At 43.4% G+C, this 25345-nt stretch overlaps 3 protein-coding genes across 4 annotated transcripts; all 3 read left to right on the top strand.

Annotated features, from left to right (window-relative positions):
* Positions 1–6110: 6110 nt before the first annotated feature.
* On the top strand, positions 6111–9855 carry LOC130692961 (rab effector Noc2-like). Its single transcript, XM_057516059.2, has 6 exons — positions 6111–6538; positions 7423–7616; positions 7718–7891; positions 7988–8055; positions 8126–8208; positions 9364–9855. The coding sequence occupies exons 2-6, from the start codon at positions 7546–7548 to the stop codon at positions 9490–9492; spliced, it is 525 nt and encodes a 174-aa protein (XP_057372042.1). The 5' UTR covers positions 6111–6538; positions 7423–7545; the 3' UTR covers positions 9493–9855.
* A 4702-nt stretch (positions 9856–14557) lies between these two features.
* On the top strand, positions 14558–21556 carry LOC130692929 (transmembrane protein 132C-like). The gene is made up of 7 exons (XM_057516019.1): positions 14558–14600; positions 14720–15818; positions 16760–16909; positions 17030–17270; positions 17358–17501; positions 17637–17891; positions 17994–21556. The coding sequence occupies exons 1-7, from the start codon at positions 14558–14560 to the stop codon at positions 20232–20234; spliced, it is 4173 nt and encodes a 1390-aa protein (XP_057372002.1). The 3' UTR covers positions 20235–21556.
* A 576-nt stretch (positions 21557–22132) lies between these two features.
* LOC130692944 (signal peptide peptidase-like 3) lies at positions 22133–25264 on the top strand. Of its 2 annotated transcripts, none has more exons than XM_057516039.2 (9): positions 22133–22460; positions 22900–23196; positions 23632–23709; positions 23804–23919; positions 23978–24097; positions 24193–24271; positions 24337–24452; positions 24528–25105; positions 25193–25264. In XM_057516039.2, the coding sequence occupies exons 2-9, from the start codon at positions 23150–23152 to the stop codon at positions 25259–25261; spliced, it is 1203 nt and encodes a 400-aa protein (XP_057372022.1). In that variant the 5' UTR covers positions 22133–22460; positions 22900–23149; the 3' UTR covers positions 25262–25264. The 2 variants fall into 2 exon arrangements, with proteins under 2 accessions (XP_057372022.1, XP_059350328.1); XM_059494345.1 differs by having other exon boundaries at positions 22134–22460; positions 23804–23907.
* The last annotated feature ends 81 nt before the right edge of the window (positions 25265–25345 follow it).

Below are 25345 nucleotides of genomic sequence, written 5' to 3' on the forward strand. Positions count from 1 at the left end.
AACCTATGTCAACAGAGCGTTGACATCGTTTAAAAACGCAACACAATCATTTGCAATCTGTTTAACAGTTGGTCGCGATGGGCGTATACCTGCATGACCTTCATGAAAGAGGTAATAACTTTTAATGGGGCAAAAGAAGAGATTTATTTTTTCTTTCCTACAAATTTCCAATGGGATGGGTAAGATAAGGTAACCACCTCGTTCCCCGTCGCTTCTCACACTTCCCACGCTTTTATTTTAAGTTATAAACATTGCAGTTCTGAGTTTCGATTGAATGCATTGGCGATCTATCAACTTTAAATCTTTGATAATATCTCCATCCGATTCCCAGACATAAAAGATTATTTTAACCTAATTTGTCTGGCTGATTTTTCTTGATATCGAGAGCCATCGACCGCTGGCTGTATGCGGATGGGAGTGCCTTCTTCGCCCAGCTCAATATAACGCTATGTTCCATGCCCTCTATTACGTTTCCGTGGCAAGCGTATTAGAACTAAAACAATCTCACGTGCTTTGTGGTTAATATCCCCCCTGAAGGTTCGTTCATTTTTAACTCATTCTTTTTCTTCTTTTAAGGAAAATGTGGGTTTGCTGTGTGAGCATACAGAAGGAGCGAAGTATAAAAGCAAGCGTCTCCATTTCGTATTTTCACCAGTCACTTGCCGATTCAGCTCAAAGTACAACCAACAATGGCTTCTCTCAAGATGGTAAGTCTCCCTCTTTTCCAACATTGCTTGTTGCAATTACATCGTCTGTGCAAATATTTAATGCCTGTTATTGACGTAGATCGTTCTGTGGGCCTTCTTGGTCGTTCTGGTGGCCGCAGTCAATGCCTCTCCCCGTTACTTCGTTATCGACGATGGCGAAGTTGATGGTGAATGCTATTCCATAATGTCATAGGGCCAATCCAATGCTAACTTTGTATCGGTATTATTTTGCAGTAGCTGCTCCCGCTCCTTTGGTCCGCGTCCGTCGTGATGACAAGTACATTGCGGCCGCCACCGGTGGTAACTACGGCAAGGGACATGTTGGACCTGTTTATACCTTCGTCAAGACCGACCCTAAGGCTAACTTCAAGTGGGGAGTCCGCCATCGCGCTGGAGCCCAATACGGCCGTTAAACAGAAATAGTCCGGCCAATGTACCCTCAACCCAGATAATCCTCTTTTCAAGCTGGCTCTTGAGAGTTGAAACGATGTTGAAGACCTACATCTCACGCTGTTTGTACTCTCATTCTCTCTCTCCTATGGTTTTTATTTTTTATGAGTTCTGCACTGCAAATGCATGAGACTGAGTCGTCGTTTCAATTGTTTTTCAGTGCCTTTTTGTGATACGTTGTTATCGTTTTGATATATTTGTTACTTTTCTTCGTGCACAACTATATAAAATACAATTCTTTGTTAAAGTTAATCTTTGTATTGTTTACATTCCGGTTTGAATGATTTGTTTGGCCTGGCACTCACGTGGCTGATGTTACTGGCGATGGCCTGTGCTGTAAGCGAAACACCCGAAAGGAATAGTCTGTTGCTAATTCGTGTGCAAAATGTTGTCCGGAGGGGTTGAATTTGCAGAGAACTAACGGTTCTGAAGTACAAAAATAGCTGAAGGTGACTCCCACAGGTATCTGACGATAATAAGATACATACTTCAATTTGAATATGACTAACATTTCAAACAAAGAAATATAAAACGATGGCAGACATAAGTATCGAGGGACGTCGACGACAAGAGCTTCAAAGAAAATTCGCTCTAATTGTATAATTACAGTCATAGCCAAAGCTTAGACACCGTGGGTTACGATGACTGTGAATAAACAAACCAGTAACCCCCGCATCTAATAGTTCTGTTTCGCTTTTCTAACGTTGCAATGACATTAGGACAGGTCTGATTAAAGGCTGTCCCAAAGACGTCGGAGGAAATGTGCATTAAAGATCGTTGCATTACCTCCACCCTTAGTATTTACAGTGCCAAGCAAACGATCGAATTCGGGACTGCTCTGTTTTCTTCTAATCACTAACGAGTCTTAAGTAATGAGTCTTGTGGCAAAGTTTGGCGTACCGGGAGCTTACGGATTTTCAGCTTGTGACTTCTCCAGGCTTTCCGTTGTTCTCCGGCTCCCCCTCCGACTTTTTGAATACGTTAATTAACAGTGCAGTTGGGGCAGGGCTTAACTATCGGTCCAGCTCCGACCATCTGATAGAAACGCCGCTGGGCACGGGATATCTTCCATACCCTGTGTCATCTCTTGCGGCAAGTGCGTTTGGAAGTAAACTATCTCACATGTTTGCGGTCGATCTTTCCCTGGAGCTTCAGTTCACGTTACTATAGCTTTTGGCAAAAAATGTAGGCCGGAAAGTTGGGTATATAAGCAGCGGCTCCGGTTCTACATTTTCATCAGTCACTCGACGCTTCAACACAAACAACAAACAACAATGGCTTCTATCAAGATGGTAAGTCCCTCTTTTGATTGCATTCTTTGTTTGAACAATTTGAAATCATTTCGTGCAAAATGTTTCTGTGCACGCAGATCGTTCTGTGGGCCTTCTTGGTCGTTCTGGTGGCCGCAGTCAATGCCGCTCCCCGTTACTTCATTATCGACGATGGTGAAGTTGATGGTAAATGCTATTCCATAATGTCATAGGGATAAATCCAATGCTAACTTTGTATCGGTATTTTTTTGCAGTTGCTGCTCCCGCTCCGTTGGTCCGCGTCCGGCGCCAGGACAAGTACGTTGCATCGACCAGCGGTGGCAATTACGGCAAGGGACATGTTGGCCCCGTCTACACCTTCGTGAAAACCGACCCTAAGGCTAACTTCAAGTGGGGAGTCCGCCATCGTGCTGGAGTCCAATACGGTCGTTAAATAAGCAATATTCCGCCCGACGCTCCCGTAACCCAGATCATCTTCCTCAAGCTGGATCTTGAGGCGTTGAAAAAGACCTACATCCGATGTAATTCGTACATCGTATACCTTCTCTGTGTTATCACTGCATGTCCCACTTTTGTGAATCGTTCTTTCTCAATGATTGGCGCCCCAGTTGGTGCTTTTCATACAATAAAAAAACTATCTTTAAGTTCATCAACATCTTTGTTAGTCGAAAAATTTCTTTTCGAGAACATGAGGTCACAACCGATGATGTAGCGAATCACGCAATAAGATCACTGCTCTCATGGTGGTCAACACGTTTGTTGTTGAGACACCGAGTCAGATTACAACAATCAACTGTCTGTGGCCAGACGAGTCTCAAATATCAAATGCGAGCTAACTTAATGTTGATTGAAAAACATGGATAAACTGAGCCTCGTCTGTGCGATCCAAGGAATTCCAGAAAAAAAGAACAGCTCCCATTTCGCCGCGTTAAAAACTATGCAATTGATTGTGGAACGCGATTAAATCGATTTAATTTATGTTAAAATGAAAAGAAAAACTCGTTAAATGAAAAGAGAAACTTGACATTTGATATTCAGTATTTTTGAAGCCATTTTTCTTTAGCCGCAAGTGGGTTGCCAGTAGGTCACGACTCGATGGATTCCAGTTTTTGCCGCGTAAGGCAAATGTCGTTTCGATTTTAAACGCGATTTCCCTGTTTGGATGTAACGCCACGTAAAGATCGTTACATCTAACAGCCACATGCGTCTCTCGCTATCTCTGTTCATTCAAACCATGAAATGTAAAAATTATGTGCTACCTTTTACAGCCCAATTTTGGGGGAGCCTCGATTCAATCCCGATATAAAAACGTACGTCCCAGCGCAGAGATATTTCCACGAGTAGACTACCATTTTTAGTAGCGTCGCATTGACATTTAAATTTTCCCTGTTCAAAGGAAGAAATAGCGGTAGGATGTTTTGAATAGTTAATCTTCACGATGACGCGTTCGTCATCCAAGCCACACGTCCGGAACGGATCGATCGGATGGAAACTTGCGCATCTTTAAAGGCAAGATTTGCACGAACGATTCCAGCCAAAATGGAGAATCAAATGGCAGAGTTCAAACCTTAAAACTTGCTAATCAATTGGTGTTTAACATAAACAGAATTTATCAGGGGAAGGAATCAGGCAGCTGGATGACTTGTCCTGAATTAACTGATTCCGTTATCATCATCCATTATCGAAATAGAATTCAACGTGTAACCGAAAGGTAATTTATAAATGTCACCTGAAATTGTTTACTCATCGAGGACGAGTCAGAGCGTCACATACACTTATTTTATACCTGCTACGGTTGAGTAACAACCTTATCTTTTTAGTGATCCATCACTGAATTCTCATTTTAACTTTTAACTAAAAAAAACTTGCTGGATCGTAAAGATATAATTCCAACGAACGGCAATAGATGGCCTCCAAATGGAATCGAAGAAACGAAACAAAAAAAAGGAAACGAATAAATTTAATGCATTTCTAGCGATCTCCTCTTGGTTCGTGACATAACCAGAAAGGAAAACGAAAATCGTTACTAAGCAAAAGCAAACCATATACCGGTCTCACAGAAAGTTGATTGACCCGTCTCTCTTCTTTCCTCAGCGTTATCGATTTTTTTCACTCCCCTTCAGTTCTATATGTACTTATTAGCTTTGATACGTATATCCGCTTTTATAGCCACGAAAAATATAATCGGTCCGGGGCTATACCAATCTCGTTTTTTTCTTTTTCCTTTTTACACACACACACACACACAGAACCTACACCGCAGCATAAAGCGTTTGATCTCACACAGCATATTTTACGTTGGATATATGTAGAAGCTATATGTATATGTATAGATATACACAAAATATTGCCATATTTTATATTGACTGGCTGGCTGGCTTGCGTGCAGATACAATCACGTCCACACGTTTTTGTTTCTTATTTTTTCGTTCACCCACATGTTTTTTGTTTCTTTAACGACACATCTGTTTTTATTCTGAGATATTCCAAATTCTCATGTAAATGAATTGCCCATTTCGCCGAGAAAGGGAAAGCCTTCGAAAAACAAAAGCTATCAGCGTGCGCATCATCAATAGTTAACCTGAAATGTCTTGATTAGTAGAGCGTGCATGGCTGTTCGAAACTTTCAAAACGGAATTCAATTTCGAAACACAATATAGACGTCGCTTAATCACGATTTTTTCATCGGGCCGAGAGGGCTCTCTCTTATATGCGCGTTCCTTTATAAGGGAGGAAAGGATTGCTTGCCCGCGCACCTCGTTTATTATTAATTCGAAAGTTTATTCGTCCACCAACCCAAACGTGGCAGGACGCGGCGTTCGACGATCAAAGATGGATGCATTACACTTTGTAATATAAAAAAAAAAGGGGGAAAGTGGTTGGGGAAGGCGACATGTAGCCACTTAAACTACTCCAAACAAAAAGAAAACAAAACGAACAGTCATGACATGCGTCCAGGATAAATCCATTCGCACTCACGGTGAACTCGTTTTCAGTGGCTCTATATAGATGGCGGCTTCTATGTGTCTTTTCACGCTGGCAGCCAATAATCGATAAGCTTTTCCTTTTTGTTTTTCTGTGTAATAAAGTAATTGTGGAAGGAGCACAACCCGTCTTTTTTTTTTGCGAGTGTCTTTCCGTCTTATTTTCGCTAGAGAGGTTTCTTTTCCTGCCTTCGATATCAAACAAAGCGATCACGCGGGATGAGTGTGTCTGACGAAGCATGCGTGTTTTTGCTATCAAATAATAACGCCCACCATATCCGAGAACCGTATACACACACCAAATCCCGTGCGGTTGAACTCATTCTCTTTTATTGATAACACACAAGTGACGTCATCTTTGACGCAGGCGCGTGATGGATGAGCACTCGGATTTATTACACCTCATAATTATACGTATACAATTTGATTTAAAACAAAAACAAAATCCCTTGTTAAAGAATACAAAATGTTTCATCTCCCTCCCACCCGTATTTTTCTTGTTACGTTTCTGAAAGGGAAAGAGGAACGCAACAACCCGTAACTAAATCTCCCTGTTAGATTTTGAGATTAAGACAAAGTGTGTGTGCGGGGGGGGGGGGACCTTCATGTATACACACATAGCTGTTAAAGTGCTACGGGCATTTAATAGATACGGGATAAGATTAGAAAGATGGTACATATATCTATGCGAGATTGATGCCGGCGTGCGCGCGGGTCTGTAGCAAAACACACAGCACACGCACGGCGTGTAAGTCCCGACTATATAGATGACAGGACGTGCTGCACGAAGCAACAGATGTTTGCCCGTTCGTCCTTTGCATGGGTTGGGTTCACCAGCCTCCCATTCAAGTGCTCCGATAGCCTCTTGTGTTGTCTTGCCTTCTATGTTTTTTCTTATACACTTTGACACGTTTTACAGTCAAATAGGATTCCCCTTTTTCTATTTGTTTACCTTACGTGGCGTGAACGGTTCTTATTTTTAACATGTTGCTGTTGCTGAACGCGGGGAATATATAGGCTCCCGGAACCTCATCGTTTTCTGCCTGACATCGTAGTATGTCATCAAACAACATCGAGATTTGACTTGGTAAAACGCACCATCACGTCACCTGTGCCATATTTTCGCGTAAGTCTCTCTCTCTCTCTCTCTCTCTCTCTCTCTTTTCACTTGGATTTTTTTTCTCTTACGCTACTCTGATGTTGATTGAGTGTCTGCGGGCTTTGCTGGTCTCGATTCAATCCTTTCGTTTAGAATAACAAATGAACGTATAAAGATAAATTTCAATGCAAACAATTTTTTTTCTTCTGTGTATAAAACGCCAAGAATTGGAATGGATGCCGCTATTTAAAAAAAATTCCCTGTTGTTGCCTTCACCAAACTCGTGATAAGCAAAAACATTTCTGGCAAATATCCGGTTCAAAGTTAACCAATAACGAAGATAAATCCGTCGGCTGTAACACATTTCACGTTAGTAAATAAATATCCTATTTCTTTTTCTTTTTCCAATTGAACGCGTGTGGCATTTTCCTCCTCCTCGCTGTCTAGCTTCTTTTTGCCATATAACCCCCGACGTCAAATGGTTGACATTTTTGTAGCACGAAATTACTTTGCTTGCTTCACCGTAAAAATAATTGGGTTGTGACAGCGGCACGACAAATCAGTGTTGGACAGCCAGGAACGCTTAGTTGTTATATAGGCCAATATATACAGCACAAAAAGAAAGAAAAAGAACAACAACAACAACAACAACAACAACAGGGAGGCAACGCGCTTTTTCCGAAAGATATTTTTAGGATTGGGGAGAAAAACAAAAACAAAAAAAGACACGAGAAAAATCGTGTTACCTAAATGCCATTCTCTTTATTCTTTGGAAAAAAAAAACGGAGAGAAGAATATAACGTCAGCGTATTTGTTATTATGCACGTAATTCGCACATGTATCAGAATCTTTATTGCATACGCTCTTAATGAACTCCTTTTCTTTTTCGAATGTTTATTTGTTCACGGCAGGAGGTATTAAAAGAAAAAGATTGCACTTAGGCACAAACGCAGCTCTCTCCCGCTGTCGTTTCCCAAGTGCTGCCCCACTGGCCAGCCGAAATAGTCGAAAATAATCAAAGGGAAATTCGAAGAATGGAAGATGATGGCAATGCTGGCGATGCGTGGGTTCCACCTAACGACCGCCAATTAGCGTTGAGAGCCAAGTAAGACGACCTCCCTGCCTACGGTGCATTTAATCAAAATGCTTGATTTTCAAGGGCTTTTACAGTGTTCCGTATTTATTTTTGCGTGGTTCGTCATCCAGATTACATTACGGATGGTCGTCGTCTGCTAAATCGAAACGGATCGATACTAACGCCAGCAAATGGTCACAGCCGACGGGCGCAAGCGAACCGCTGACCCGCGAGGAACAAGAGAAAGTCGTTCAAGTGATCCGGCGTGCCGAGGAGGTTAGCGGCAACGAGCAGCTCAGAGTTAGGTAAAATTGTCTTGGGCTAAGAGTTCAGCCAACCAAATGTAATTGCATGATAAACAATTGCGCGTGCTCGCTCTTTCTTTCCCCCTAAATTCGCAGTAAACTTGTTGATCGAGTGCGAAACATTCAGAAAAATGCTGTCGGAAGCGACGGCACCAATCAGTGCGGTAATTTGCCCTCAAGCATTTTCACCTGAATGGCTTCATTTTATATGTGTTTTTCTATTATTCCATTTAGTTCTCTGTGGCGATTACGCAAGTGTCTTCCTCTCCTGGTCGTTGACATCAGCTCGTCACGTCACTTGCAAGGACTGTCTCAAGGTAATCTTGACTTCATTTCACATCGCTGCCGGTTGTTAAGACATTCGCGAAAGGGGCGCCACTGCACTCTGCAAAGTTAGCTGCCGTCAATTAGTCGAATGATCGGAACTTTAGCTTGCGTAATGTTGAATGAATAATGAGCTTCTTGTGACTCAGTTTCAGCCACCATTTAGCCATTGATCGAATTGCGTGCAAGCACTTGACCAGCGTCCGTCGGCCACCAGTTCAAAATATTTGCACGCAATAACACGAGGGCAACAACAAAAAAAAGGGGGCCATGTTTGGGACCTTGAGTCGCTATTTTAGCGCAGTCTTTTTTTTTAAAAAAAAAGAACAAAGTTTGTTTAGCCACTTATATGGCTCATTCCAATTCCGCGGCACGTCCCTTGTTTATTTTTGTTTTATTTTTTTTTTTTTTTGGCCGTCGTTCTCCTACGTATAAAGTCTGCCTCTGATGTGTGTGTGTCTAATATCACTTTATTCCGGAAATGGAGAGAGAGAGATACAAAATGAAACGGCACCCCGCTGTTCGTACGATGACTTTATCGATTTTGTTTTGTTTTTTTCAAGCTCTTTCCTCACCATTGGTCGGCGTGGATTAGATAAATTTGTGCGTGTGGTATACAATGTAGCTTCGATAATGTTGGCAGGGGCTACATTAGGGGGGATGTTCATTTTTGAAAGCGTAGAAACTTTTCTCGGCCCAACTTCCATTAATCGATGATTGCGTCCGTAGACGTCATATCGCAGTTGATATTTTTTTTTTTTTCCGGGAAATCGAGTGCTGGTTGTTATTGATCCAACTCCCACCCCCCATGCCTACTGTCAACCTCCGTGTACAGTTTAAGCTTCTAAACAAAAAAAAACAAAAAACAATTGTGTTCGCGACGTAGAAAACTCTTTTGATTAGCGATCTGACAATGAATTTTTCGGCTTTGTTCTACGCAAGTGCAGTTTATTTATTAGGGCGGGAGTATATAGCGATATGAAAAAGGCTCTTACCGTGGTAGATGAATAAAAGATGAGGCAACGATAGCAAACAATTTCCTGGGGTTTCCCCTTTTTTTTATTTCTATTTCTACGATTGTCGTTCTTTTTTTTTTTTTTTTTGAAAATAAATGAATACATAATGTCGTGTGTGACACATTTGCGCAGTCGGTGTGCCAAAAGTGCTCGGTGGATACATCCGTTCATCCGCGGGAGCCGACTTATCTCTGCAAGTTGTGCTCGGAGCGGCGCGAAACCTGGAAGAAATCCGGCGCCTGGTTCTACAAAATCACTTGATCTTTTTCAGTTCTATAGAGCTTCATTTGTTCGATGTTATGTCAGAAAAAAAAAAAAAAGCCATCGTCCATGTCAATGTATACGTGCCCTATCGCCGAAGAGCTACTAAAGCTTATTTTCTAACTGAATTCTAAGAGGCTTCTTATGGACTTATACGAAGAGGTTTAAAAACAAAAAAAAAACATGTTTTTCTTAAATCCTCTGGCTTGCGGACAGTTTTGAACCAAAAAAAAAATCTATGGTGTGGAATAAAATTCTAAAATGATGTTGTTGTTGCAAAATAACATGCGCTGTTGTTTGCTGTGCTATCTAATTTATCAAAGAAAAATTTAGAAAACTATCGATTTTCCATGTCCGGCGTAAGCATGAGTGCTGTGTATTTAAATACATAAAAAAAAAGCGTATATATTATTAAAAAAAATAAATAAACGTGAAATCAATGTGATTGAAAATGCAGTGTCTATTGTGTATAAAGATGGGAGCGCGATCTATAGCTATGGCGCTGTAAATAGTTCTTTTCGACACATGGAACGGGGCAACGGCGATGATGATCACGCTTCGTGATATCATCTGATGGTTGGAAGACGTATAGCCGGAGCTCAATCACGTTTCGTATCATCGGACACACGTTTTTTCTCTCTCTCTCTCTCTCGACCCTATCTGTGTCTGTACACATGTTATCCCTGTGTAGAAAGAAGACGGTGGTGGTATGGTGTATTTTTTAATATGGAATGAATAATGAAGCAGTCGGTCATCGTTGGCCGTCTGTCCGTCCAAGATTACAATCTTCTTCACGCAACGCGGATAGAAAGGAGCGGGGTGATTCATGAATATATACACCGAAGAGATAGATGATTGCGGGGGATAATCCAACAGCAGCACATCACCCCTAAAGAATTAACGTAGAGGCAATAAAACACGCGAGTGGATTGTGTTACACGGTGTGAAAAATAAAACAAAGCTGAACATGTACATACACGTCGATCATTAAATATTAAAAAAAGCGTCTCTAGTTAATTCATGTAAAAATGATTACCGTTGTTATTAGTCGTAAAGAGAGAGAAATTTAAACAAATCATATCGTGCAACGTTTGAGGCGTGTCTACTGTAAAGGGGCAGCACGTGCGGGATTTATTATTTTCAAAAAGGCATAGTCTAAACAGAAGACAAATAAATTCTTTTGGGTTGCCGGAGGTATTTTCAGTGTCTGTCTAGTTTCCTGTTGGAAGACGGGCATCGTATAGATATTGTGTATATAAAAGAATGTCCACAAAAAGAACTGGTACTATGCAGGCAAAAAAGAAAAAATGAAAGAAGAGAACAGACGCCATCAGCTGCATATGTCCCTATTTCTTTTTGTCTTTTGTCGACACACAAAAGAGACGCCAACGAGGCAATCCGACAAAAAGCAAAAAAAAAGGAACCAAGAGCGAAATACAAGGATTTTTTTCTTTTCCCCAACAGAAATAGGGAAGGATCTATTCCATGTCAAATATAATTCTCCAGTTGAACCTCCACTGGAGTTTTTTTTTTTTTAAAAAAGGGGATTAAATATTTACATGGATGGCAAAACAGAAAGAAAAAGAAAAAAGGAAACATGTTTCCATCTATTCCGTGTTTTGGATGCATAAGGAAAAAAATGGTTGATTTTCTTCATATTCAAAATCGGTCGATACAAAATACATTTTTTTTTTTTGCGCTGATGTTTTTAAAAGGTCTTCCCTTTCGTGTACACCCGCATCTACACTTTGTTTTTAATCCTTGTGCTGACAAAGGGGGACGCGAAAGACAAGGATTTATTGGCCCCCCAAAAAAAGGGATCCAAGCGCTTGATGATCTTTTGTTAGTTCTATTTGCACGTGTCCGTAAGTGCACCAGCAAATATGTACCCGCACATGACCATCATCCCAGCTCCTTCAATTCTTTCTAATAAATCCACAACTGTTATGTGCAGAATTCAAACCTAATCCACCTTTTTAAATAAAAGAGAGACTTACATTTTACGACGTCCTACTATCGAGTTTCTTTAATATTTTTTTTTTTATATCTTTGCAAGGAAACTCGAAACACGACAGTTTCCAATCCGAACTCCCCTCCTTTTTTTCCTCGTCATTTCGTGCTGTGCCAAATCGTACCGATCGATAGTCTATAACAGCGAGTTACAAAGGTAGAGAAGAAAGTCTACGCCTTTCGTCATGGAAACAAAGGCAACAACGTTATAAGAAGAGCATCAGTTCCCATCCAATTATTGCACATTCGATGATGTCGTGCATTCGGATATAGTACATAGAATTTGCGCACTAGCGAAAGCCAAAACACAAACGGATGTTAGGAAAGACGACAGAAAGAGACGCACTTTAATGCGAGCCTACCGAAAATAGAATTCCACTGGCCAATAGCGAAGTCTTTAAAGTGAACAGCTGCAAGTCCCACGTTCTTTTCAAGCCGAAAAGAAAAAAAAGGCAAACAAAAGAAAAAAAATAATTGGCTCGTAGGAACTAGAAATTATACACAGCAGAAAACGTGCGTAAATGCGTCTTTTGTACTGGCGCCTGCCGCTGAAATCCGTTTAGCCGAGGAGTCGTTTTCTTTTTTTTATTTTAACATTTCGCAATTGGAAATTTAAAAAAGAAAAAGGCGGAATTATAAAAGCTACTATATAGAGGTTATATCTAAAGGACTTTGTTCGTTCGCAATGGTGTACATTTCGCGTCCGTTGCGATGAAACTGCGGGACTGCAGAGGTTTTGCAACACACGAGCATATTTCATTGGGGTCTCTCTTTTAGAGCATAAAACATTAGTAATTAGTATATATAGTTGCTCTGGGTAAAAATACATTTCTTTGTGTTGTCTCATACGCCTTCCTTATTTCTTATACTCTCTCTGAAAAATGATGATGATGACGGGCTTCTTCCCTTCATCGTTCACTCGTTCGTGATATGACATTATAACCTCAATCAGAAGCCGGAGGCGGGCAAGATCCTCGTATTTTTTTTTTTTTTTTTTTTTTTTGTTCTTCCTTCATTGTGTGCCAAACAGAGAGGAGATGCTGTTTGCCTTTGCTGGAACAAAAAGGAGCTAAAAGGGAATAAGGGAAATTCCTTCCATAATTTATATAGGCGCACACACGTGTATAAACACACGGGATATCACGCTAACTACCAATTAAACACATGCGGTAGTAATCGGTTAGAAAGATCTCTTTAAAGTTTAAGATTTTTCAGGGTTTTTTTTTCGTGATTTTGAAAACGGGCCAAGCTTAAAGAAAAAGTTTGTTCGTACGGGCGCGAGGCTTTTAAAATGCACAACTTTAAAGAGCAGATGGTTCCCGTTGCTGCGAGAGGCAGTTGACAACACTTGTTTTTCTCATTTCCGAGAAAAGATGGAACGAAACAATTGGTGGAAAAGGGAAGCGAACACGAAAAAGGCGAGAAAAAATGGTGCAACGTTTTTCAACGAACATCTAATTTCATTTGTAATACACGAGGACCGGTCCGCTCCTTTCTCGTTTGCTGCATAATAAATGACGAGGTATAGGAGGCGGGACACGCCCGTGACACATCAAGGATGCGCCCATCAGCCTCTGGAGCACGTGGGAAAGAAAGGCGAAATAGATCTCTCTCTCTGTGTCTCCGTGTTACGAGCATCATTAAAGAAGAAATCAATACCTTCCAGTTTTCGGGGAACTATAACCCAACCCAACAGCAGTAAAACTTTATTTTTTACATTTAAAACAAATGAACTTTTACGCTGAAAGTGTCCCTCGGTAGTTAAAACGGAAACTTTCACCCAACCAAAGGCGAGAGAGAGAGAGAGAGAGAGAGAGCGATAAAACTTCAAAAGAGTTCTTGTTACATATAAGCTACTTGTCCCTTCCTGAACGAGAACTATTATTATACGATTTCAAATGATTGCGTAAAAAAAAAAAAGTTGTGTGACACGTTGAAAAAAAAAAATGAAAGAAAACTTTGCATTCCGTCACGGATAATCATTGGGATAAATGTTCTTTATTTCATGAATGTATGTGGGATTGATTGACTGTTGATTTTTCTTTTTTTTAAGTTGCTGGAATAGAAGAATGTGTGTTTCCTTTGAAGACAGAAACAGAAAAGAAAAAAAAAGGGGGGAAGAAGAAGAGTTGACGAGAGAGACAAGCGGAGCCCCGCTGACGCCACACAGCAGTCGTCGTCGGGCACGGCCGCCGCCACCGCCGACACTTCCCTGAAAACACGTCGAAACATAAATAAGAGAAAACGTGTCCTCTAAAACTTTCATTACACACATTTCTAGGTCTTGTTGTTTTTTTTTCCCGTCTCTTTCCCTTTTATTTTGTTTTATTTCGCTCTTCAGTATGTTCCACATACTGCGAGTCAGCTCGGCCGAATCGATTCTTTTCATGATTTTTTCCGACGCTAGATGTCAGCGCGCCAAGGTTATGAATAAAAAAGAAGGAGAGGCATCTGATTGTTGGCTTTCCTTCCATTCACCGCTATCAACTGTTAAGGCGCTGTGATCGTACACTGACTAGACTCCTTTACATTCATTGTCCGTGTGTGTTCTAGCTCTGTGTGTGTTACTCCCCCCCACTGACAGTCTGTAGTCTGAGAACTCGAGAGAGAGAGTGGCTGCATCGGACTATTCTCTCACCCTCCACCCTCCTTTTTCAAGCACAAGAAGGCCGAATATTGTTGTGTGGCTTCTGTGTGTGTGTCGGAATATCCAGGTGTTCCCAGTTCGCTTCGTAAGATTTCAAGGAAAACCTATTCTACTTCAGTAACCACATCAAAACGAGCAACAACGGCGACGACACAGAGGATTACAAAGTGTTTGGGGTCGAATTAAGAAACTGCATAGCTGGACGTTTCAACGATATTTGGTGTTGTTTAAACTCCCACCACCCCCACTCCTAGAGCAAGTTTGGGCCTGTGTGTGTGTGTAAGGGACTCGCCTTCATCGATCGGGGTGAATGTCAAACCCTGTGCACCAAGGAACTCGGATCATTTCGGTTTCACTCTGTGGCCTCTGTGCCAATATGTAAAAAAGTGGGATTCCATCTCACCCGTCATGAAGGTGTTGTGGTTGGTGCTGTTCTTCGCTCTGCTCTTTGGTGAGGAACTTTCCTCTTTTCAGTACTGTTTCTTCGGTTGACTGAATCATGTGGTTCTCTTTGTTTCTTTTCAAAACTTGAATTACTGTATAACGAGCTTTTGTTTGTTTTGCATTCAGGTGCCGGTGGGGCTCTCGACCTCCATCTGGAAGGAGCAGATGCTGGATTCTTCTTCCAGCAGAGCCTGGGCTCGTCCCAGCAGCCTCTGCTGAAATTCCCTACACATTCCTACTCATCTAATGCCTCTGCTGTTGACCCCCCGCCCTTGCTGAGAGAGAGGCTGGCCGTTCTTGGACCTTCTGCTCAGCCAGGCAGGATCTTGGTCACCTATGGCCCATTTGAAGTGAAACAAAGCCTACCAACCAAGTACCTCACCTTGTCATTGGAGAATGCAACTGAAAGTGGTGCTGAACAGGCCACCTTGATGGACATAACAGCCCATGTGGTCAACTCTGAATTGAGAAGGGAGAGTCCTGTTCTGAGAGTCTTGTTCCACAGTGGCAGGCACTTTCATTCTCCTGGGCAAACCGTTGAGGAAGATCCAGACAGGACTGCTGGACCTATAGCACCTGAAGAATGGGAAGACGAACCTAATGGCCGACTGATGGAAACTTGCATCGCTTTGCGGGTCCACAATCCCACCGGTGGTACCTCATTGATGGGCACATGTGTTCCACAGGGACTGGATGGCGTCTGTCTTGCTTATCTAACGCTACCGTTCGACTGGTGGGCATCTTCTCCCATCTCACCTACTTTTCCATCTCTCAATGCTGGCATTTTGGGTCTTCAACAACATCCGACAGTCACGGCCAAGCCAAGCAAAGCCGTCCGTAATGTGGTCGAGTTAAGTTACGCTGTTTACGAAACTAAAGCCGGACAGTGCGGATATTCCGATCCATCATCGTCCTACAGCATTCGTGCTGGCCATCAAAAATCTCAACAGCAATCAAGAGCTTCTTCTTCTTCGTCAACAGCCAGCAGTTTCCCACCGCCGTCCGCTGTTTTGATCCAGCCGTACAGGCCCATCAATTCGATTCGTTTGTTGCCCAACGTCTACGCTCCTCGCGATCTCCTCGTCCACGAAGAGGCCGTCTCTCTCTCGCCGACGCTCCGGTTCATCGCCTCGGCCGCACCGCTCTATCCCCATTCGTACTTTTACGTCACGGTCCTGCTGGACTCGACCACGGCCAAAGACGAACCCTACGCCGTCATTGTCAGGTATGTGTCCCTTCTTCCTTTTTCGTGGGCCCACTCTCTCTCGCTCCCCTTCACTATTTCTTTTGTTGTCGAGAAATATCTGAACGCGACAGATGTTATTGTTGTTGTTGTTGTTTCGCCGCTTGATGGTCGTAGCAGCAATGGCTGCCCCAAACGACTCTCTCTCTTTTGGAAAGGGGGGGGGGGGAGATTGGAAAAACGAGTGCCCAGTAATGGTCATGAAGGAGGAAAAAAAAACGACCTCATTCATTTTTGAACCTTGCCCAGTTTTGGTCAATTGCCTAGGGCTGATTTATAACTCTTCATAAAGAGGGAAAAAAATATATACCGGCCAAAGTTGTTTGCCGGCACTGAAGAAAGAGAGAGAGAAAGCCGGTCTTTTTTATTTTCTTGATTAACATCTCAAGTCAACTACCATTGGGAATCAGGCCGGCGGCGAAAATTCTCGTTCTCGTCCATCACATGGACACCCAATAAAAAAAAAGATGTCGTCAACTTAAACGGAAATAAATTTTTTTTGTATCCAAATTTCTTGCCGAAATCAAACCAAGGGAGTAGGGGAAAAAAAGGGGGACCCTTGTTATTGTGTTTGCTGACACAGGTGGTTTCCTTATGGGATCGTAAAACGCGTCTTGAAGAATTTGTTGAGTTGCCTTTCCGTTGATGGATATAGCGACAAGGGCATTCTAAAGAATGAAATAAGTAATCATTTTCAATGCTCTTTTAGTTGTAACCTTAGAGGCGTTTCAGAGTTTCCCCCCACAAAGTTCCCCCCACCACGATCAAACACAGGCATCTCTTTTTTCCTAATCTCATCGTTCAGTTCTCCGGTTTCACACACGCATTCTCCCCCCCCCCCCCCCCACGTCCCTCTGTCATGATCTTTTCAATCCCGAATTCTTTCTTAAATTAATTATCTTTTTTTTTGTTGTATGTGACAGGGCTAAAGTTAAGAATGGTCTTAAAATCATCTCGACACAGACGACGAATCCAGCTTGGTCACTCAATTTCGATGTCAATGGCAAACACATTGCAGCTGCTGTCTCGGCCGTCCGTAACTTCTCCGTCTCGACTCAACCTCATCAGCCGAGGTTCGTCATTTGTTCACACACGTTGTTTGTTTCTTGTTGCGGTTTTTCGACCTTTGTATGGCTTTTTCTTTTCAATGGTTTCCGGTTGAGTTTGTTTTTCTTTCTTCTCTTTTTCCGCAGCCAGGAATTGTTTACATGGCTTCTGGCCGTCAACGTGGACCACCATCGGGACAGCTCTGAACTTGGCGACGGCGTTCGTGCTCTTTGGAGTTGGACCATCAGGAGCCACTCGACTTCACCTCCTCCGGCTCATCACCACCACGCCGGCAACAAAGACGGTCTCGACGAAGTCAAAGGCAAACTGACTAGCCGCTTTGAAGTGCTGAAAGATGAAGTCCAGTCCGTCTTCCCCATCATCAAGGTGATGATTCTTTTATTGGCAAACAACAACTTAAAACAAAAATTAGACAGAAGCCCCTTTTTGTTAAATCAATCATTTAATCGATAGCGTCGCGATTTGGTCAACACGGCGATTTTGACGTCGCGCCAGGTCGCCGAGCCTCTGCGCGTTTTCATGGTGACGCAGGCCGGCAAAGTCGCCGATGTGACCCTGCAGGCGAGCTGCTCGTCTGTGGACGAAAGCGTCCTCAAGGTATGCATGGAACAAAACCAAGAAAAATTGTCCAGTAGTAAACTGTTGACTGAAGTTTCATTCGTCACGAAAACTTGCTGCCCCTTTGTGTTGCATGAATTATTTGACATGGTTCAAGTTTCTTTGTTGATTTAGGTGTCGTCGTCGTGCACGTCCGTCTATTTGGACGGGTCGGAAGTTCGTGGTTCGACCAATGCCACTCTAGTGGCCCGTTATGGAAATGTTGAAAGCACGAGCTCGTTGACCGTGTGGGTACCAGAAATGCCATTAGACATCCAACTGGACGATGTCAAACTGAATCAAATTAGCGGATGGAAAGTAATGGCCAGCAATAGCGGAGCTACCGGTGGCAATCAATGCCGATTACGATATCAACAATCTTCATTCGAGGTCCACTTTTTCTTTACCTTCTCTTTATTTCCGTCTTAAATTGGCTCATAAATTATTCATCGTTTAGCGGAAGTTGATTGAACTTTTGTTTACTCTCATCAGGTGTTTGCCCGTTTCTACGCCGAGGATCACGATTCCGGCCGCGTTTCTTACCTGATATCGCGCAAGACGTACCTACTCATCACGGATCTGGTCCGCAAAGTGATGCGGGTGGCCGATCCGCGCGTGGCCGTTTTGAAGATGACGGCCGGCTATATCGAGGGTCTGAAGCCGGGCAAAACGGAGGTGCAAGTCTTGTCGCCCATGTCGGGCCACGTCATTGCTGCCCGCGAAGTTCGTGTTCTAGCGGACAAGGTGGACGTGTCTAGCCTGTCGGTCCGTCTCATTGCCGGCCTGTCTCTGAGCCTGTCGCCCGATCCCGACCTTGACTCGTGTTTCGTCGCCCAAGTGGAGGCCAGCGACCGTCTCCACTCTCGCTACCAGGAAGCCATTTTGGATCTGACGGTGCACTTTAGCGACGGGACGGCCTCTCCGCTTCGCGTGACGGACCGCTCCCATTACAACTTGCTCGTCGAATCTCACAACACGACCATCTTGGCCCTGACGTCACCTGCCCGCGCCAACATTCCCAGGGTGCTGGCGCTGGGCGAGGGACGCGCCAGTCTGTCGGTGACTTTCACGTCGGCTTGCACGACCACCACCAACGGCCAACAGGAGGGCGATGGTAGTCATCACCGTCAGGCACCCGCCCATCCATTAGCCACGACTGTGGCTGTCATTCAACTAGCGCTCAACGGCCATCCAGCCACCAGCGTGCAAAATGACGCACGCACCGAGTCTAGCGGTCACATGTACACGTTGGCTCACGGCGGCCATGGCAACCAAATCAATGGCGACTCGAGGCGCAACGGTGGCGCAGCCAAAATGGCGCCACCTTCAGCCGGCAACGCTGGCCGATTAGGCCAGCCTAATCAAGGTCAGCTGACTTTTTCCAAGCCGGGCTCGACGGAATTCGGAGTCAACGAGAATCAGCTCTCGTTGAAAGACGATAGCAACGCCGTGATGATGTCGAGCGCGGGACGTGACATGCAGCACGCCCATCCAGCCTATCCGGCCTCATCACATTATCCGGGCGGCAGCGGTTTTTCATCATCGAGTTTCCAGCATATGGGTCCGTTGGAGATCGGCATGTACGTCCTATTAGCCATCTTTTGTGCGGCCATTGTCGTCTTCGTCGGAACGTGTATCGTTTACGCGTCGAGGGCACGGAAGGGACTGATCCCGGCGGACGACAGCGACCGTCACATCGATCGGCAAGCCCAAACGATCGATCCGTGGCCGTCCCTCTGGAATCGTCTCAAGAAAATGAATCCGAAAGGAGCCATCGGGGGAGGAGACGGCCATGGCCGCCAAAGAGCAATGGCTGCCGATGAGAATGAAGACGAAGAGGAAGGGGCAGACAAGGGGTGGATTTGGTTAGGCCGCTCGACGCTCGATCCTGAAGTCCCTCGGCGACCCGTGTCGTCTGCAGCCACGAGGCCCGTCTCTCTGTCAGCCAATCCGGATCCCAGTAATCGATTGAGCGGCATCTCGTACGCCGGCTCGGAGGTGAGCGTGCGAATCGTCGGCAGACCCACCGGCCCCGACGGAAGCCGTCTTTCTTACAAAGCCCAGCTTTGTTTTGAGCCGTTGAAAGACGCTGTGGATGATGACGATATCGATCACATTGGCGATGCCAATCATCCGAATAGCTGGCCGGGATCGGTCGATTCCAAGACTTTCACTAAGAACAACGCGGGCGTGAGTCACCATCACCCCGGAGCGTTGCGGATCACCACCAATCAGCTGGCCGCAGCCGAGGAGCCACTGCTGTCTGACGTTGTCCGTCGACCGAGCAACAATCGACGAGCGGCCAGACGTTCCAGCGAGCAAGACACTCGACGCTACGCCCGTTCTTGGCTGATGGCCGGAGAGGCCATTCCTCGCGATTTCAATTCGAATCCGTCCATCATCACGGACTCTGATGCGGAAGAAGAGCTCGAGCATCAAGCACCCAATTCGAAGAATCTGAAGTTGGAACTGGACGTCGATGATACCGACGAGTACAACGTAGCGACCTTCTTGCGTCACGGAAGCCCCGATATCAAACAGGCCAACATCATCGAAAATCCTCGTTTCTCGCCCACCACGACGTCGACCACCATCGACCCTGAAAACAACACGGAACTGTGCGAGTGCGCTGGCCAATCAGAGTCTGCCCATCAGGCGGCCACGTCTCCATTGGACGTCGACTACGACCGCATCATCTCCTATTTGGGAATACTCAAAGAGACGAGCACTTGAATTTTTTAAAATCAAATTTTGAAATTAAAAAGAAAAATCTCTGTCCCCCTAATTTCCTCCTCCGCGAGTTCAACAAACTAATAATGTTCGTTTGCACGTGTTATGTCTACGACACGCGCGTGAGTAGAAAAATCATGAGTACGCTTAACGACTAAGCATCCGCTCGTTTTCTTCCCCGATTCCGTAAAAAGAGAAAAATCATTTAAAGAAAAACAAACAAATTTAAAAAAAGGCAAAAAAAGAATTAAAAAATTTCTAGTCACATGTAAAACTCTTTAAAAAAAAAAAACGCGCCATTTTTTTTTATCTACCCTCACGCCTGTTCACCTTACATGTAACCTCCGCAAGCAGCTAGCCTGAAGTTATTATTCTAACTTTTTTTTTTGTTTTCTTAATTCTTTATTATTTATCGTTTCTTGTTTTATTTCTTTTACGATGGAAATTCCTACACACACAATGCACGCTGGTCCATCCCTTTTATACATAAATATTCCCCCCCCCCCTTTTTTTGGTTTCTTTATAACTAGAAAAGCAGGAGATTAACAAAAGACAAACTAACCTTTGTAATAATTACGTACGTGTGCGTGCTACAATAATTCTCCATGATGCTTTTTACCTTTCTCACTTCCCTCGAAATTGTTGTTGATTATTCTTTTTTTTTTTATTATTAACGAACTATTGAGACATTCGAATCGATATCAAAGAAGAATGTTGCAAAAGAAAAGGATAAAAAAACTACCGCTTACATTATTTTCCGTTTTTGGGCTCATCTCCTCCTTATTGAGCCATTTTAAATATCGCCGTGTGTGTATGTATAACAACGTGTTTAGCACCGTTCTCTCCCATAGCATCTCAAAAACAACTTAACTAATTTTGAAAGCATAACGCGTATTTGATTGTTTGTTTGTGTGTGTGTGTATTATTATTTTTTAAAAATCAGAATTCCTCGATCAAAAAAATTGTGTTAGTACACACACGTCCTCGTAAAAACCCGCCCGATTCTCGTATCACGTTCATCCCAACAACAACAAAAAGAAATTATGTATTCATTCGCTGTTGCTTTCGTATATATTTATCACTATTAAAAAAAAAACGAAACAAAAATAATAATTGCTGACGGACTGGGAAAGGAAAAAGAAAATACGCAAAAAAAGAGATTAACTTGAAGACAAATTAACTTTGTTCATTTGGTTTTCTTGAATTTTGTTTTTTTAATTTTTGACCTGCCGTCAACCTGTGCACATTATTGACTTTCCTCTTTTTTCCACTATCTCCCCCGCCATTCGGTCGAAACACTCAATACACGCATATTTGCCAATCGATCGGAGGTGCTGTGTACGTTGCCCTCATTGTTAGCAATGTAACTAGATTCTGTTTACCTACGGTTTGAAGTGTATGCAAGGAAAAACCGTGGTTGCATTTCGAGTGAAATTCTATTCCAACCTCGAAATCGATGTCAAACGAGATTACTGGAGGGAAAAGATTCAACCATTGGCGACACTTTGTTACTAGCAAACAAAGAATTAGAAAAAAAAATAACATTTGACCTATTCTGATATCTCTTTCTTTCTTATCAAGAAAACAAAAACAGAAAAGAGAACACGAAAGAAAAAGAGAAATCTCGTATTTGTCACGAGCAGCAGACGCATTTCTTCTCTCGTTACCACGTTACAACCGACAAATGAACAACCTTTCTCCACGCTAATTGAGAACGAGATTGAATTATGCACGGTCGTGAAATGCATCGTGAACTCGTCGTGACTCTTTGTTTGGTTTGAACTCAAAGAACGTGTTTGAGTCGAATTGCTGTGTTTTTGTTATTAAAAAAAAAAGTGGGGCACCAGGCCAAATGGCAGATGCCATCTACCGGCAATATTTGTTATCTACGTACCTGACTCACAGTCTCTTTGATGGCTTCGTCTTGTGTGTATGGCAATGATTAGATCGAGTCTTTGTATAGCCGTGTAGGAAAACTGTGTCGAATAATTGTATTAAAAAGTCTTAATGTATTCATTCTGATGAAAGCATTACGGTACAGCTTTTAACGCGTCAGACGAGCCGAAAGAGTTTGGTTGTCTTATTTCGTTGTTGATTGAATCGAGCAGTTTGAGAGGCTCTTTTATTCTGCGTGGTGTAACAATAGTTCTACCGGAATGTAAACACTAATTCCACAGCATTGCAAAACTCATGATCTGCAAAGGGTCTGCTGAATATTGTAGGCCAAAGGTAAGCAATGTGCCATTACACTGATTGCTACTAACGGGATAGCTTTTTTGTAGAGTGTTTTTGTTGATTTAGTGCCAGGACATCATGTAGCTCTAGCATTTGTCTATAATGCAACTAACTTTGAAGATGAATGAGCAATTTTTGCTTTGTGGAGTGTGTCAGACTCACAGTTGGAGAGAGATGCACTCAACTGGTGCAGAAGAAAAAACCGAGGAGAAAGTAGCTTTTACTGGGACGTTATAACCCACTTTCCTAACCAGTCACAGCCCAGTGGTTCACTTTTCAGCATTTCAGAATATTTTTGCTTGCAGGAAAGAGAGAAAAGGCTTCAGTGAGAGACTAGGGGGGTTTTAGCTTGTTTGAACAGCTAGAATTCTTTCACTTCTTTCACTGCACAAGGAGAGACATTTATTCCATTTTCTCTTGTTCTCTTTGCCAGAAAGACAACAATCTGGGTTCCAGTAGTTGGCCAGTTGCTCTTTTGCCATCCACCAGTCAGGATCTCTCTTCATTGCCTCATGCCAAAGGAGAATTTATACCTTGGATCATCATTTTGCTGATTATGTGCCAGTGAACTTTGCCACTTGTGGTTGTTACATTTAAGTTTCTGTGTATGTAAGTGTGCTCATCGTTTCTTCATCCTACAACTACATCATCTCAAATCAGTCAAAACAATCCATACTACAAAGATGAAGCCTGGTCTCCCTGCCTCAGTTTCTCCCGCCGAATACCAGTGGTAAAGTAACGCTACTTTTAAAAATCAAAACAAAAGTTCTGTTTTTATTGTTTATACATCGTAAACCCCCCTTTGTAAAACGAACATGGTTCCTACCTCGGGGTTATATACGTCAGTGTACCAGTAGGTCAGCGGTAGTTATCATGCAAACAATGCAAGCCCTCAATAGTAGAGGAAACAGGTTTTGCTTTCAAAGAGCTTGAGGCCAAATCTGCTGTTTGCTGGCCTGAATATTAATTCCATGACCGCCCGCAACACTATAGTAGTCTGGTTTTGTTTTGTTTTGTTTTGTTTTCGCCGTTCGCTTCCGGGTAAACACCAAATATCCCTTTTCTTCTGTTTTCTCCCATTTTTCCAGGGAGGAAATGAGAAAGTGCTCGTTAACGTTTCAATTGGATGACGCTTGCCATTTCTAAATTGCCTTTCATTTTGTAGGGCTTACTCGATTGTCGATTCGTCGCGAGTTTCTACTTTCCTCATTTCCATCTTGCTCATCGTCTATGGAAGTTTCAGGTAAATCCAGTTTGATTAGTTATTGAATATTTACAAAAAACAACCACAGATAAGAACCTTTCACAATAATCGTGTGGCTTGTTTCGTTTTACAGATCTTTGAATTTGGAACAAGAAGCTCAAGGCAAACAGTTGGAAAAAGACAAAGAACGGGCCAGTTTGACGGGCATCACGACGCCCTCAGTTCCGGCTGAACCCAGTACTTATAGCTGTAAATATTAAAGCTCACTTCTTTTTGATTCGCTGATGTTCTTGTCTTTTACAATCAGATGTTCAGACATTGGATACGATGCAAGCGTTGTGCTTACCGCTTGGCGCATCCGTTTCCCTCCTTGTCATGTTCTTCTTCTTTGATTCGATGCAGCTGCTTTTCGCCGTCTGTACGGCCAGTAAGTTTTGCCCTCTCGATCGATAGAACATGGACGGGCTTGTCGCCAATTTCGGTTGTTATTCTTCTTTTCTAATCGCATTTTTTATTGCGCAGTTATCGCAACAGTAGCTCTGGCTTTCCTCCTGCTACCGATGTGCCAGTATCTCAGCCGGCCGTGCACTTCTGGAACAAAGTATGTCGTCTTTTGTGTCAACCGAGAAAATCGGGATTTAAAGATTAATTTCATTTCTTCTACAGTAAAATCTCGTTTGGCATCTGCGGCCGTTTTACCGGCGCTGAGCTACTTTCGTTCAGCATGGCCCTCACCATCGTTTGCGTCTGGATACTAACCGGTCATTGGCTTTTGATGGATGGTAAAAAATGATGGCGATTTCACTTCTGTCATTTTCTGATGTTACATTCGCCTCTTTTAATTATATTCTATTTAGCTATGGGCATGGGTTTGTGCGTGGCTTTCATCGCTTTCGTCCGGCTGCCCAGTCTGAAGGTGTCGACACTGTTGCTGACGGGCTTGCTGGTCTACGATGTTTTCTGGGTCTTTTTCTCATCCTACATTTTCAACGCCAACGTGATGGTCAAAGTGGCGACACGTCCGGCTGAGAACCCAGTTGGCGCCATGGCCAAAAAATTCCATTTTGCTTCGGGGATGGCCCGCGACGCGCCCAAACTTTCGTTGCCGGGCAAGCTCGTCTTCCCTAGCATGCATAACGTCGGCCACTTTTCCATGCTGGGCTTGGGCGACATCGTGATGCCCGGCCTGCTGTTGTGCTTCGTCCTCCGCTACGACGCCTACAAGAAGTCGCAATTGCTCCATTCGGCCGAAACGGGAGTCCCTCCGCCCAACCATTTCAACCGAATCACGTACTTCCATTGCTCGCTGATTGGCTACTTTCTCGGCCTGCTGACAGCCACCGTCTCGTCCGAGTTCTTTAAAGCCGCCCAGCCCGCGTTGCTGTACCTGGTGCCATTTACGCTACTGCCCCTTCTCGTTATGGCCTATCTCAAGGTACAAATAATGGCAAATCTAGTCTTTTGTTTTTAAATGCCACTCATGATGATTAAATAATAAATTTTTATTGATTTTTTTATTCAGGGTGATTTGAGACGGATGTGGGATGAACCTTTCATCGCTCCCCCGCAACCTAAACAACTGCATGTATAAATATTAAACCTCCTTAGTTTATCTATACGGAGGTATAGCATCTGCATTTTAAATACCTGTGTGTGACTGATATGTGTAGACGAG

Source organism: Daphnia carinata, chromosome 3 (genome assembly GCF_022539665.2).
Source record: "Daphnia carinata strain CSIRO-1 chromosome 3, CSIRO_AGI_Dcar_HiC_V3, whole genome shotgun sequence".
NCBI lineage: Eukaryota > Metazoa > Arthropoda > Branchiopoda > Diplostraca > Daphniidae > Daphnia > Daphnia carinata.

Excerpts from the sequence above, each read along its gene's own strand:
- LOC130692929 (XM_057516019.1), top strand. The coding sequence starts at position 14,558 with ATGAAGGTGTTGTGGTTGGTGCTGTTCTTCGCTCTGCTCTTTG. Across the intron at positions 17,271-17,357 it reads CCGTCTTCCCCATCATCAAG|CGTCGCGATTTGGTCAACAC; the intron begins GTGATGATTCTT and ends TTTAATCGATAG. Across the intron at positions 17,892-17,993 it reads ATCAACAATCTTCATTCGAG|GTGTTTGCCCGTTTCTACGC; the intron begins GTCCACTTTTTC and ends TACTCTCATCAG.
- LOC130692944 (XM_057516039.2), top strand. The coding sequence starts at position 23,150 with ATGAAGCCTGGTCTCCCTGCCTCAGTTTCTCCCGCCGAATACCAGTG. Across the intron at positions 24,453-24,527 it reads TCATTGGCTTTTGATGGATG|CTATGGGCATGGGTTTGTGC; the intron begins GTAAAAAATGAT and ends TATTCTATTTAG. Across the intron at positions 25,106-25,192 it reads TCGTTATGGCCTATCTCAAG|GGTGATTTGAGACGGATGTG; the intron begins GTACAAATAATG and ends TTTTTTATTCAG.
- LOC130692961 (XM_057516059.2), top strand. The coding sequence starts at position 7,546 with ATGGAAGATGATGGCAATGCTGGCGATGCGTGGGTTCCACCTAACGAC. Across the intron at positions 7,617-7,717 it reads CAATTAGCGTTGAGAGCCAA|ATTACATTACGGATGGTCGT; the intron begins GTAAGACGACCT and ends TTCGTCATCCAG. Across the intron at positions 8,056-8,125 it reads CGACGGCACCAATCAGTGCG|TTCTCTGTGGCGATTACGCA; the intron begins GTAATTTGCCCT and ends TATTCCATTTAG.